Raw genomic sequence first — 13856 nt, forward strand, 5'->3', positions numbered from 1 at the left:
GAAAAAAATATTCTTAACTACCGCTAATTTTAAAATTGCCATAAGCATCAACTGTTTTACTCACGATCTACGGTCAACACAAAGATGACGGCGCGCGCGACCAACACATACAATAGTGATCGGGAGCTCTTTTCAGAGCTCTTCGAAAACCCGATCCATCCGTTGTTATTTCACATCGTGCCGCCATACGTTAATGTTACCAACGCTACTTACGATTTTCAACTGAACGGAGAAGGTATATGGAAATGGAGGGACGTTTGCGGGAAACCGGCCATTTTGTTCGACCTGATACAATTAAGCATCCTTCCCTTCGACTACAAATTAGAGGAATCTGGTCGCCAGCGCGTGGGCCACGCACTGGGCGAAAGCATCCACCGATTCCGCAAAAAGATCGACTCAACGACCGATGGCAGAAAAAGGAGAGAAATAAAGGAGAAGACGTGGATAACGTTGTCGATCAAACCAGAAGAGATCGAAAAGACACCTGTTGATGTTGTGGCGCAACTGAGGCAGGAAAATGGTGCGTCTTCGGAAGAAAAGGCAGCCGATCTGTACCAGGAGATGCGGAAGAACCTTGCCCACACGGGAAAAGGTTTTGCCGAAGTAGGCAAGAAACAACAGAAAAGGCACCTAACACAAATTCAGTAAGTTTACATATTCCCGCAGAATAATTAACTCAAACTAGGCATATCGTAACAAATGATATATTGTTTCCATGGATACATCACTAAGCCATACTATGAGTACCGTGTATAGTACCAACACTAAACAACTTATTACTATGATTTCATCGTAGAAAAAAAGCCCAAGACGCCTTATGGTTTGCAGAAACATATGGACTTCTGCCAGAATCGTTACTGGTTCGAGACAGTAGTGGTCAGCACCATGAAATAAACTTGGATGAATCCCTAACAGGTGACTAGACTTAAAACCGCTCTACTGGGGTAATTCGTCTGAGAGAGTATTGACTGTCCTCTTTTATATGCTCGACAGATGGACCTGAAAAAGAAAACGTTGTTTGTCAACCGGCAAATGAAGATCAGATTGACGATCTTTCAAAGAGAAATGAGAGTTGTAGAGGTAAGGATTTTCTTCTTTTCTCCACTTTAACATACGTGACTAGTCTTGTCAGGTTTACATGCATCATAGCAATGTTTCACATGATGTTTGCATTCTCACTGGCTCTACTACCACCATATTTATTACAATGATAATAAGTATTTTTTCCTGGAAAATTTAATGCAAGACCTCATTTTGAAAACTGTGAGCATATCCTTATCATTTCTATTCCCTCATAGATAAGAAGAAGGATGCATATGAAAAGCTACCAACAGCAGAGAAGGAAAAAATCAGGGGGATACTATATATAATGGATAAGTTCTCCATTTCATGGGAAGCCTACCATGAACTTACACAGCAAATCTGTTTAGAAACAAGAAATTATTGGTTGTTTGACTTCAGAGTTCAGCAAATCTGTTTTGAAACAAGAAATTATTGGTCGTTTGACTTCAGAGTACAGCAAATCTGTTTTGAAACAAGAAATTATTATGTTGTTTGACTTCAGAGTACAGCAAATCTGTTTTGAAACAAGAAATTATTGGTTGTTTGACTACACAACAAAGTTGGACGTAGTTGGCAGGACAGGACGATTACATCAGGTTACTTGGTAAAATAAGACATTGGTTACTTACCTAATTGGCTTTTCAATTATTTTCCCGTTCAGTTACTTTTACATTGTCGAAAATTTCCAAGATGTATAAGCTAAATGAAACCCGGGTACCCACGCCATTTCAATGTTGACGCGACTGTTGACGCCATTTTGACACTGAACGCGCATGGCTAAGTCAGCAAGAACGCTAGCCAGACATTTCGACTAAAACGAGAAACGCCTTGGGGAGGAGGGGAGGGTTAGTTTCTCGTCAACTGAGTTTGAGTTGTTTCTTCACACTGGATAGGGAGTTAGATTCACATGGACGGAGTGGGGGAAAGAAGGGAAACGCAAATGGCGTGTTTATCAAACGAATTGATAAAAATCAGTGTTTTGTAACATCTGAGCGTGGTATCTGTTGGTATTAACCTTTTTTATGTTTGGTGGCTTCTAAAGAAGCCGTTGTTTTTGTTCACTTTTCTTCATTAAGAAACTGCATGGTAGCTCTTTCTGAATACAATGCGCAGACGCTCGATCGGACGGGATACCTTCTGTCCATGTTGATAGAACGCAGGAGACTTCGACAGCAACAGACGGAAAGTCACCTGAATTACACGGCATCGGCTTCCATTGGCGTTGATAGTGCGCTCTGTGTAGGCTGCGAGTCCGGCTCTCTGAAGGTCCTGATCTTGGATGTTTATCGGCGTAGCTCTGAAATCGGCTGGCAGGCTGGGAAACAGGAAACGCACCACGTCGTGTCTTATTTCGATTGATTCTTCGTATTGTAGAGGAACTTTCATTCCTCTTTCAAATACGACACCGATCCTTTCTCATGCCTCTTCTACACGAACTGGATCAGGATCGGGGTTCTCGAAGGCTTCTACTAAGTCTGCCGGCAGGTGATCTTTCGGCTCCCAGGTGTTTTGGCTGGCACAGTATCCATGCCATTTAACCATGTAGAAAGGTCTCCCGTTAAGAAATTTTTTGGCCATGATACGCTCAGCTTCGTAGGTGCCAAGAACTTCAGGTTTTCTTTCACACACTTTACGACCACGGGGAATCGAAGGCGTCTCGATGGACTTATAAAATCCTTGAGGCGGGCGAGAACGTTTTGCCATGGTCTTTTCGTTTTTCACTCTCAGCTCAAACTGTTTATACTTTATCTGTAGCTTACGGCGAACTTTAAATTGACAAATCATGGAACAAAGCAAAGCCGCAGGATCGAAAAGCGCCAATAGCGTTGCATGTAGACCCGACTACCCAAATTTGCATACCCGAGCAAAGTCATGTTGTTGTTAAACGCGGTGCCATAGCTTGTAGCTTTTTTACGTTTTTTAGCAAAATGTTCTAGTTAAAGCTTTTCTTTTTTTCGCAAAGAAAAAAATGCACGCGTGTACGAGTTTTTTCGAGCATAAGCTACTCTAGATTCAGGCCCGACAAGTATATTCACTTTATTTGAAAATCGACATTTAAGTTTTCGTAGGCTCGAATGCCTGCGAAGGCGCCACATTTGTTGCCGTGGGTTTGGCGGAGGGTAAGACTTGTCCTATTCACAAATAGTATAAAGCAGGCCAATCAGTCATTCAAATAATTGCGCACTTATTCAGCCATGCTGCGAAGGTGCAACATTAGGAAACAATAGAATGAACAATAGCTTATGTGGCCTTTGTCTTAAGCTCCGCCCTGACAAGTTGATGAGCTAAGCGTTATTCCCTGCAGAGCACGGCGCGCGCAGATTTGGACCAATGAGAGTCACTCAGTTTACGCTTCACCGCTAATATTACAGATCTATAATTTTTGCCGTACAGTAAGTAAATGTCCACAAAACAATAGGCATTCTGCGCGATGAATATTTTTGCGCGGTTTAAAACTATACGGAGAAAACAGAACTTAGCAAATGTTTTTGGTATTTCAAAAGAAAATTGGGGGTAACCATGCATTTTTCAGAGATAATTAAGCTTCAAGTTAGGAAAAAATCCCATACATTGCCTTAAATTTTTTTGCGCTTTTTCGAGATATTATTGCTTAGTTATCTCTGAAAAATGCGTGGTTACCCACAATTTTCTTTTTGGATTCCAGTAGCCCTTGCTAAGATCTGCTTTTCCCGCATAGTCATAAACTGCGCAAAAATACTTCGGTATTAGTAGGCACCGTCCTTAATACTAGTTTTTTTGCACTACTATTAAAGGTTATTGTTAACAACCGTCAACCGTTCTTTTAAGGATTCCATAGAAACAAATACGTTTTTTGACCATCCATAGTGAAACCAAAAATAGGTGATTCAATTTGCGACAGATCCAAACTGCACCAACCATAGTTCAAATTTGTGTAATTTTTGTATAGTTCGGAACCCTGTAAATTTTTAACCGGTGCAGCGTTTACATAGGTAATGTGTGGGACCTGTAACAAAATCTGCCGCCTTAAAACGACACACTAAGTCTAAAAACCATCGAGGTGCTCACACTGTTCTGGTACGGATTTGAACCGATGAGAGCCAGAAATCTGTCCGCCTCTGGAACAGGCACAAGAGGTGCTCGGATAGGTGGCCTTCATATGAGGAACAGTACGTTAAGAAGACCTATCCTTGCACGTTTTTGTATCAATCCTGTAAATACAGGGAACATTGCTTCACTTTTTAATCCTCTCCGTCTTAACAACTTAAAATCTGTATGACAGATTTCTTTATTTGCTTGATCAAATGTTAACGTTGTCCTCGTATAAAAAATCGAAATAATAATTCGTTATCAAATTTTCTTCCCGGCGTTTGAGTCGTATGAAAATTTTAAAAACTGCAAAAGCCGTGAACGAAGATCCTGCTTGCTTGTACGTTAGATCTCACAGGAGATCTAATCAGCCAAACTTGAAAAATAGACGATGAAAAGTCCAAAGAATATTGCAAAGCTGACACAACGTTATATATTTTAAAACAATATTTCGGCTGGCCAAACCAGCCTTCTTCAGGTTTATATGTTACTGAAGAAGGCTGGTTTGGCCAGCCGAAATATTGTTTTAAAATATATTACGTTGTGTCAGCTTTGCAGTAGTCTTTGGACTTCTCATCGTCTATTTGAGTCGTACCCAACCGGAACTGAAATTTGATGCTTTGATATGATACTGCACAAGGAGGGAGACTGGGGATAGTAGGGCTGTGATGTCAATACAGGAACGCTTAACCTCGCAGCTTCTATAATCCTTATTTGTTTTATTCTGAGTATTAAATCATATAAACTTACTCTTCGGATACTTTCTGTTTGATTTCAAGAGTTTTTAAGACAAATCTTTTTCACGACCCCGCTGCCCTGATCATCTTTCTACTTTTTAGACTTTGTATTTTACTTTTTTTGTATTATTTTGCTCTTAGCCCGTTTTCGGCTTCAGAGATTTTTAAAGTGTAGTACTCGTGTGTATTGAACAAACTATATAATACCTGACTGCTCAAAGATCCGAGGTCCGAACGGCAATAGTATTGGTTGATTCAAGATTTTGAGTAGATACTGACAGAATACCCCCTCGTGTGGACTGGCAGGTCATTGCGTGGACTAGCCATTGTTCAGACTAGAGAAATAATTAATTTACCCTCCAGCCCACAGAGACAAGGCGATATTTTCAGAGACAGACAAAAACTTTGGAAGAAACGGTAAGGTTTTACTTAGTTTTTAAAAGTTCCTTTACAACTGCTTAGCATCAATTAAAAAAACAAAACAAACGAGCTAGAGGCGGGATTATTTAAACCGCGCTAGTGAACGATGTAATAAGAATGGGATATCGCTTTCATTTTTCCATTTGATTCAGCGTAATTGACAAATGCAAAGAAAGTGTTCTGGGATGTGCGTTTTTCATTGATTTATTTATTAAACAGTGGGTTTTCTTGAATCCCACAAACTAAAAAGCAAATTTATAGCGACAAGATATAATCACCCTAATGTTAACTCAATTTGGCCCTGCCAATGAATAAAAGGCAAAACAGACTTCCACTTCGTTAAACATTTTGGAACGAATGTCATTACAAAGAAAAAAATTACTATTGCTTTCATGTACACTGCATGGCAAGTTAAAATATTTCGTTTTGTACTTATAAAAGAGTAGGCGCTTTGGTTAGCAAAGTACACTAGTTTTGTCCCTCCACTTTGCACCGGCCCAGTTGAAATACACCCACAGGGATAAATCTTACGGCCTCTCTAACGAAAATCATATATGTCTATCCCGTTTCTTGAATAAAAATAAAGAAAAATATCGTTTAAAACCATTAAACTTAAACTTCGGATATTTTCGGTTTGATTTCAAGAGTTTTTACAAAGTTATACTTTTTTCGCGACACCGGTGTTCTCATCATCTCTTTTTATCAATTCATTTTCTTTTTATCATGACCTTTTACTTTTTTTATTTTGCTCTTAGTCTATTTTCTGCTTGACAGAGTTTTAAAGCGTAGCTCTCAAGCGTTGTGAGCCCACAATACGATACCTGACTGCTCAAAGTTCCGCAAATCCGAACAGCAATAGTATTGGCTGATTCAAGATTTGGAGTAGATACTGACAGAATACCCCCTCGTGTGGACTGGCAGGTCATTGCGTGGAGACTCATTGTTCAGACTAGAGAAATAATTGATTTATCTATTCAGCCCGCAGAGACAAAGCGAAATTTCCAGAGACAGACAAAACATTGGCAAGAAACGGTAAGGTTTTACTCAGCTTAATTCCTTTACAACTGCTTAGTATCAATAAGAAAACAAAACAAACGAGTGACGGGACTATTTTAACCGCGCTAGTAAACGCTGTAATAAGAATGGGATAATGGGAAACGCACTTTCATTTCTCCATTCGATTCAGCGTAATTGACAAATGCAAAGAAAGTGTTCTGGGATGTGCGTTTTTCATTGATTTATTTCTCCACTAATGGGTTTTCTTGTATCCCACAAGCAAAAACGCAAATTTCTAGCGACAAGATATAATGACCACGATGTTAACTCAATTTGGCCCTGCCAATGAATAAAAGGCAAAGCAGATTTCCACTTCGTTAAACATTTTGGAGCGAATGTCACCACAAAGAAAAAAATTATTACTGCTTTTATGTACACTGCATGGCAAGTTAGAAAAGCTCGTTTTGTACTTATAAAATAGTAGGCGCTTTCGTTAGCAAAGTACACTAGTTTTGTCCTTCCACTTTGCACCAGTTGAAACACACCCACAGGGATAAATCTTACGGCGTCTCTAACGAAAATCATATATGTCCATCCCGTTTCTTGGACAAAAATAGCGAAAAATATCGTTAAAAACCATTAAACTTGAACTTCTGATATTTTCTGTTTGAGTTCAAGAGTTTTTAAAAACTTATACCTTTTTCGCGACACCGGTGTTCTGATCATCTTTCTTTACCGTCATTTTCTTTTGATCATGACTTTTTACTTTTTTTATTTTGCTCTTTGTCTATTTTCTGCTTGACAGAGTTTTAAAGTGTAGTACTCGAGCGTTGTGAACCCACAATACGATACCTGACTGCTCAAAGATCCGAGAAACGAACAGCAATAGTATTGGCTGATTCAAGATTTTGAGTAGATACTGATAGATTACCCCCTCGTGTGGACTGGCAGGTCATTACGTGGACTAGTCATTGTTCAGACTAAAGAAATAATTGATTTATCTATTCAGCCCACAGAGACAAGGCGATATTTCCAAAGACAGACAAAATATTGGCAAGAAAAGGTAAGGTTTTACTTAGTTTAATTCCTTTACAACTGCTAAGCATTAATTTTAAAACAAAACAAACGAGTGTTAGGATTATTTAAACCGCCCTTGCACACGCTATAGTAAGAATGAGATAGGCAGTTTCCTTTTACCATTCGGTCCAATCTAAGGAAAAAAGCGTTCTGGGAAGTGTGCTTTCAAGTGATTAATTTCTCCACTAATGGTGTTCTTGAATCCCACAAATGATCGTTGTTTAAAACAAAAGGCAAATTACTAGCGACAAGATTTAAGTATCACAGAAAGTGAGTGAGTGAGTGAGTGAGTGAGTGAGTGAGTGAGTGAGTGAGTGAGTGAGTGAGTGAGTGAGTGAGTAAGTGAACTTTATTTGATAAGTAGGTCATTTAGGGGATTGGCAGGCGAGGGACGGATGTGGACCTACTATACACAACATTTAAAATTTTACAAACACGAAATATATAAACAAAGAATAAGAACTATGTACAAGGAGAAATCAATGTATACCTATATACCAGAACTTAATTAAGACAATGTTAACTCCATTTGGCTCTGTTAATAAATGTAAGGAAAAAAATTCCATTTCGTTCAACATTTTGAAGCTAACACCATTGCACACGGCCGCTGTAACGGTTTTAATATGTCAATCCCGTTATTTGGATAAAAACAAAGAAAAATATCCTTTGAAAGCATCAAACATACTCTTGAAGTTTGACTCGAGAGAACGCGAAAAGAAGTATGAAAAGAGCTACGAGCTTTCGATTTAGATCGAGAATGTCATTATGACTGTTAATTAATGCCTTACCCCCATAACCACTCTTTTCTTGTTGTTTCCAGAAGCTGGAAATGGTGTTGGTTTTGAAGGCTCTTTCCTTCGTGGTTTTATGTGCCGTAACATTGGTCCCTGCTGGCACCAATGGACGCAGTGAAGTTGTCTTTCCAGGTATGCTATTTAGACGTAAAATCTTTAGTTTGTTGGTTAATTATTTGTAAATAATACCCTTCAGGTGACTTGTTTATCGAACGAAATATAGTCAGCTGGCCAAGAAGAGAAGCGACGATGGCAACTGTAAAATATTCAACAATTATTCCACGAAATAGCTGGTTCACCAATTATGACCAATGACCAATTATAATTGGTATTTTTATCATCACTTTAGTAAATTACCCGATTGCATTAAAACGTGAACCAAAACAGGCCACTGATATTGAATCGGACGACAAGTATTCTGTGACGACTGACTTACGATTTTTACCAAGGTGACGTATTTTGTCCAATGAAAGACCGTAAATGGCTTCCAACGTCATTCACCCTTTCTCTGGTTTGTAAACCGAGAAACGAACCGGTAATGGAATATTTTTGAGACGTAACTAGCTTTCTCATTACAATTACTCGTTTTGCAGGTAGAGACTGAATAATACGGACAAAAACAGGGGGAGAGGGGGTTCTATGCTTGCTTTACGCTGTAGAGCTGTAGTATATAACCACTTTACCAGCTTGCGACAGAAATTTGATTAAATCCAACGTTGACAAAAAGGCACTCATTGCTTCCAGAGAATTATTCCTAGCAATTGTTCTTGAAATAACACAAAAATGTTACAGAAAAATACCGCACATATCACATAGACTCATGGCGGTTTACAATTCTTCTGTGGGGTTGAGATCGGACGTCAGCATGTAAATGCGCGACTGCCAGCCGCTATCAGTCTCGATCACCCACCCGACCAGGCATGAAAGTGAAAACAGCTAAAATCAAAGATAGAGATTAACCACCCCGCCGGGGACACATCCCTTAAAGGTGCATAATTGGGCAAATTCTGCATCTGTACGCTTCTACTGTAGATCCAAAAACAGATTGTAATAACCTTCCACAAGAAACTTTCAAAACTGCATTTACGAGGCAGTGTCCTTGACAGAATAGATTCATTAATAATTACTGATTCTGACTTAACTTCTCTTTAATTTGATCAGGAAGTGACGCGCAATTTAAGGACTTCCTAAACAACAAGGTTTATAAAGAATTACAAGTCAACGTGGAAGAGAAAATCAAAGTTAAAAAGGAAGTGTACAAAAAAATTGCATACATCTTGGCAAAGGTGGCCACCTACGACAAAGACAAATGCTACGATTTTAGAGTCATATTGAAAGGCTCCACCTACGAGGGCCTGAAAATAGGCAACCCTGACGAGTTCGATTTTGGATTGGTAAATGACTCCTGGACCGGCAAGATCTCTCTTATGGCGGATGGAAACACGCCAGCCGGCCGTGCTTACGCAGTGCCAGTATTGAAAACCTGTCTGGAGAAATTTAAGATACCGGGAACCAAACATCTCGATGCCAGCAAAGTCAGAGGTCATTTGCGTGATCTGGTGGAGAAAGCCATCATTGACTTGGGAATGAAGAATGAGATCAAGAAAGGACCTCACGAAGGAGGGCCTGCTGTCACCTTTGAAATACGGTGGCCAGAATTTGGCTACATAAGCATTGACTTGACTATTGCCCTTGAGCTCACAGAGTGGCCTCCCAAGCCAATCGCTAACCCTCGCCCCATAGGCACCAACGCTAACATTGAGCTTGTGCCCAGAGTCAAAAAGGAGCCATCCCCAAACACAGCATTTTGGCAAATTTCCACCGCTCAAGTCGACACGCAAATGATAAAAAACATGGATGGCGATAGAGGTTGCAGAAGAAAGGTTCTCCAACTGACGAAATACTTCAAGGCGAAAACCAGGGATGGGTGGTACCCACTGGCTACATACCACTTAAAGACCCTCCTACTCCATCTGAATGACGAGAGAAAACGGCCAGAAGACTGGGCACAAGGGATGCTGGTTCCGCGTTTCAAGGAGTTTATCGACAGGCTTCTGAAGCATCTGCACACAAGAATTCTTCCAAACTTTTTCATTCCCGCAGAAAATCTTTTCGCTGACAAGATCGATCACATCGATTTGGCCACAGCGGGCGTGAAAGACTTCTTGAAGACACTTCGACTCGATCCTGATGCACTCCTTTCAAGGCGAGAGGGCCAAATTAAACTCTCAGTTTGAATATTTCATTTATTCTTCTGGGTCTAAATAAAATCTTTAAAGCAAATAGCATTTTGTGATGTCTTTGATAGTCTTGACACACCTTTTCGCAACATACCAGCAGCTACATGCTTTCCAATGCATGCACCGAAATACCAGCGTACATGTTTTATTGAAATGGCATGTAACTGATTCATGTCATCCAACGCTAGCGTGACATTGGTTGGATGTTTTCCATTGCCTGTGACAAATTAACACTGGTAAATTTTGCATGTTTTCTACCACCAGAATGGCAAGGACTGCACCGCATTGAGGGTAACACAATTGCATTGGTTGCAAATTCCCCAGCAAAACATTACTACTGGTCGTAAGTTTTCTACTGGGTTGATTGCACGTTACGTCATGGCTGCCATGTTGGTGGTATGGAACAAGATTTTTCTCCTCTGGGATTTCACTTCCATTTTTATGCAAACTAAATTTTATTTTGTTTTTACTACCAACATAGCGCCAACGCAATCCACCAATACCATAATAATCTTGGTTGGATTCCTTCAATAGCCCTTTTCACGGTTAATGTTTCTCATTTGCCTTACAATGTTATCCAACGTAGATGCGAGGCAATTTCGGGCTAAAACGACAAAAAAGCCCGAAATTGCCTCACATACATGCTAGATTTCATTGTAATTCAAATGAGCAGAGTTAACCGTGAAAAGGGCTATTATATAGGTACAATAATTGACATTTTTGTGGCCAGAGTGGCACTGGTTGCAGGTGTGTTTTCCTGCACTAGAGTGGCACTACACTTTTGTAGTTGCATGCTTCAATTGAACCACCTATTGTTCCCGCAAAGATCTTTTCGAACGTTTTCTCTATTCTGTTGCCTTTGCAGTCCCCTTCTAAAGCAATTGTTACTCGTATACCAGCTGTACAATATTTAGTTATTCAACAGGGGCACCTCTGTATGCCCTATTATTATAAACATTAATTTTGATTCCTCAGGAGTCGGCTTTTGAATGCGATCGATCGGCTGATTCACTGGAGATCAAGGAATATAGCTATTCCACTGCACACCAAACGAATGGCTAAGCCGATTGTTGAAACGGCTTGGCTCAGTTCGTCAAGAACACAATCTTTCACAAAGTTTGCTACACTTGAAAGTTAGCGTGTTTTAGTTTTGAGAGCATAACATTTATGGGTCATACAATGTGACAGATTTTAATGGTTGTGACAAAATTATGAACGCCCTTGTCGTTCACTGAAAAAAAAAACTTTTATGCTAAGGAACCACGGTTTACATGACACGTAAAAGATGAAGACATCTACAAATGATTGATAAGATATTCCACATGTACATTGTAACTAAATGTTTTACTTTTGGAGTTTTCATCTATTTGTTTACAAATACACGACGTTTCACCAATTAGACTTATTCATCTTCAAGACCGTACACTGACTGCATACTGACTGGCAAGCTGATCAAAATCTTTTTCCTGGCGAAAAACAAAGAAAAGTCTTTTAGAACGGATAAACTTACCACAAGCTTGAGCTCATCATTTCACTTCATCGTTACATTACATTTTTACATTCCTACATTGTTACATTTTTTTTGGTCCGCGGTGAGCTGTTCAATATGGACGTCATTTTTTTGTTTTTGTGTAGCATACCCGGTCAACGGACGGGCTCGTCGGCTACGAATCAGGCGAAATTCTACGTGATTTCGCAGGACAATTGTTTAATATTCAACACGTGCTTGTGGAATCATTTTTAATGACCTGAATAACTGAATAAGCTTACCAAGAGCCTCTCTGTAGCCTAGAATTTTTTGTTTGGTCACTATGAAGCATAAAGGCAATAATTTTACTATTCTTTCCTAAATATCATTTTTCGTATAATCATCAAACTGCACAAAAGATAAACATAGAATACCTTTGCTTGAAAGTCTTTTGTAAAAGGGTGATTTGGGTGTCCGTCTTTTAACTGTGAAATATATCGTGTTGAAACCTGATCGAAACAAATGGTAATTAGTAAAGTCATTACTTAACCAGGACATCCTGGAGGACACAATTACTTGCAATCCACTCAATATTAAGTTCACATAGTTCAGTTACCTCTGGTGGTTTTCCCAGATGCTGTGACAAAACTACCATGTTAACTAGAGTCTCAGGATTACTGCTATCCTGCCAAGAAAATCAGAGTGATAAGAGTTAAGGAATGCAAAGAAACAAGAATGAACAAATACACGTTTACAACTGTGTTTCCTTAGTCCAAAACTGGATAAGCGAATCCAAAATTTAAGAGCGCTCCCCAGGAACTTTCACCTACGACCATGCAAGATAGAAAAATCGAAAATCGCCAAACTTTGTCATAATAAAGGACTACTAAAACCATTTGTAGAAAGACATGTTTCAGTTTGTTTCGATAATTGTTTTACCTTCAAAGTGACTTTTTCATTTTGGTGGCCTGTGAGCGGGTAAAACCGACTTAAAAGTGTCACTTGTATGGGCCGCTCGTCTTGAAATTACGAAGGAGTAACATAAAAATCGAAGCAATTGAACATAAGTAAACTAAATCCCTCACACTTTCACGCTGTCAAATGTACATTCAATGTGATCCAGAATATTTGGCCAAATTTTAAAAATTAACCGTTTCTAGCGGAATTACAGCATGCCATAATAATGAAAACTTCAACCGCAAAAAAAGCATCCTGGTACATGGCTTTGTCAACCAAGACTATATTCATCGGAATAAGCAATGTTTCGTGTACGATTTGATGAAATAAAATTTTTGGGTAAATGAAACGATAAATTTTTGGAGCGCTATTTGAACATGCTATTTATCATCAAAAGTTGACCTTTTGACCTTCAAAGGAGGGCAAGCAATTTTCACATCACACTCGCTAATTTTGATTTTTCCAACAAACAATTCAAAACTCTGGGTATTCTTTCATAGCACAATGTTCAATAAAGTCAATCGCTAGAATTAGGACAGGTTTAACGTTAGTAAATATAATTTTAGTTACGAACACGTAATTTGGTTTAGGGCTACAACATCGACAAATTTGCATATAAATTAGTTCGTTTTGATTTCCACATAGAATATTTTTATTTACGTTAACTTTACAAAACAAATTAAATCACAAACAAGGTTAGTCGTTACTTTAACTGATTATATGGCTTATTGTACCTTAAAAACCCTTTTCACAAGAAGAAAAGACGAGTTTACCTCTAGCCGCCAAACGACCATTGAACCTTTTGACGTCGCCGAAATACCTCGCATGACACAACTGTCACGCAATATACGCGGACCTTAGACATGGGCCATCCATTGTGGTTACCCTGAAGTTGTTGGCGGAATTTGTGGTCCAAGCTGAGCAAGCTCAGACAATCCGGCAAATTATCATTGCGTCACGATAGAAAGGCACACCTTAAAAGTTATAAAGTGTGGGATTCTTTTCTGGACACAGAAGCAAGGCTTTTGCTGGCACG

The 13856-nt window shown here is 39.3% G+C and overlaps 4 protein-coding genes across 6 annotated transcripts in view; 3 read left to right on the forward strand and 1 right to left on the reverse strand.

Annotated features, from left to right (window-relative positions):
• Positions 1 to 1420, forward strand: part of LOC146467446 (uncharacterized) — a 1987-nt gene extending 567 nt beyond the window's left edge. Inside the window, exons 1-2 of the mRNA XM_085125915.1 lie at positions 1 to 1080; positions 1299 to 1420. The exon at positions 1 to 1080 is cut by the window's left edge and continues 567 nt beyond it. Of these exons, the coding sequence (XP_084982041.1) occupies positions 85 to 648 (564 nt within the window). The 5' untranslated portion in view covers positions 1 to 84 and the 3' untranslated portion in view covers positions 649 to 1080; positions 1299 to 1420. The remainder of the gene's footprint in view (positions 1081 to 1298) is intronic.
• Positions 1421 to 6180: 4760 nt separating this feature from the next.
• Positions 6181 to 13856, forward strand: part of LOC146467447 (cyclic GMP-AMP synthase-like receptor 1) — a 104313-nt gene continuing 96637 nt past the window's right edge. Inside the window, exons 1-2 of one of the 2 annotated variants that reach the window (XM_085125950.1) lie at positions 6181 to 6320; positions 7301 to 7347. The gene's annotated coding sequence lies outside the window, so the exon portion shown is untranslated. The remainder of the gene's footprint in view (positions 6321 to 7300; positions 7348 to 13856) is intronic. The other variant, XM_085125948.1, reaches the window with a different exon arrangement.
• On the forward strand, positions 6210 to 10440 carry LOC146467448 (cyclic GMP-AMP synthase-like receptor 1). Its single transcript, XM_085125952.1, has 4 exons — positions 6210 to 6320; positions 7294 to 7347; positions 8182 to 8287; positions 9317 to 10440. The coding sequence occupies exons 3-4, from the start codon at positions 8191 to 8193 to the stop codon at positions 10390 to 10392; spliced, it is 1173 nt and encodes a 390-aa protein (XP_084982078.1). The 5' UTR covers positions 6210 to 6320; positions 7294 to 7347; positions 8182 to 8190; the 3' UTR covers positions 10393 to 10440.
• Positions 11571 to 13856, reverse strand: part of LOC146467449 (coatomer subunit epsilon-like) — an 85425-nt gene continuing 83139 nt past the window's right edge. Inside the window, exons 1-4 of one of the 2 annotated variants that reach the window (XM_085125956.1) lie at positions 13594 to 13630; positions 12480 to 12548; positions 12298 to 12372; positions 11571 to 11861 (exon numbers count right to left, since the gene is read on the reverse strand). In XM_085125956.1, the coding sequence (XP_084982082.1) occupies positions 11808 to 11861; positions 12298 to 12372; positions 12480 to 12548; positions 13594 to 13614 (219 nt within the window). In that variant the 5' untranslated portion in view covers positions 13615 to 13630 and the 3' untranslated portion in view covers positions 11571 to 11807. Of the gene's footprint in view, positions 11862 to 12297; positions 12373 to 12479; positions 12549 to 13593; positions 13631 to 13856 lie in introns of those variants that run through there. The other variant, XM_085125955.1, reaches the window with a different exon arrangement.

The sequence above is a fragment of the Pavona decussata genome, unplaced genomic scaffold, assembly GCF_977016875.1.
Source record: "Pavona decussata unplaced genomic scaffold, jaPavDecu1.1 SCAFFOLD_136, whole genome shotgun sequence".
Classification (NCBI taxonomy): Eukaryota; Metazoa; Cnidaria; class Anthozoa; order Scleractinia; family Agariciidae; genus Pavona; species Pavona decussata.

Excerpts from the sequence above, each read along its gene's own strand:
- LOC146467448 (XM_085125952.1), top strand. The coding sequence starts at position 8,191 with ATGGTGTTGGTTTTGAAGGCTCTTTCCTTCGTGGTTTTATGTGCCGTA. Across the intron at positions 8,288-9,316 it reads CAGTGAAGTTGTCTTTCCAG|GAAGTGACGCGCAATTTAAG; the intron begins GTATGCTATTTA and ends TAATTTGATCAG.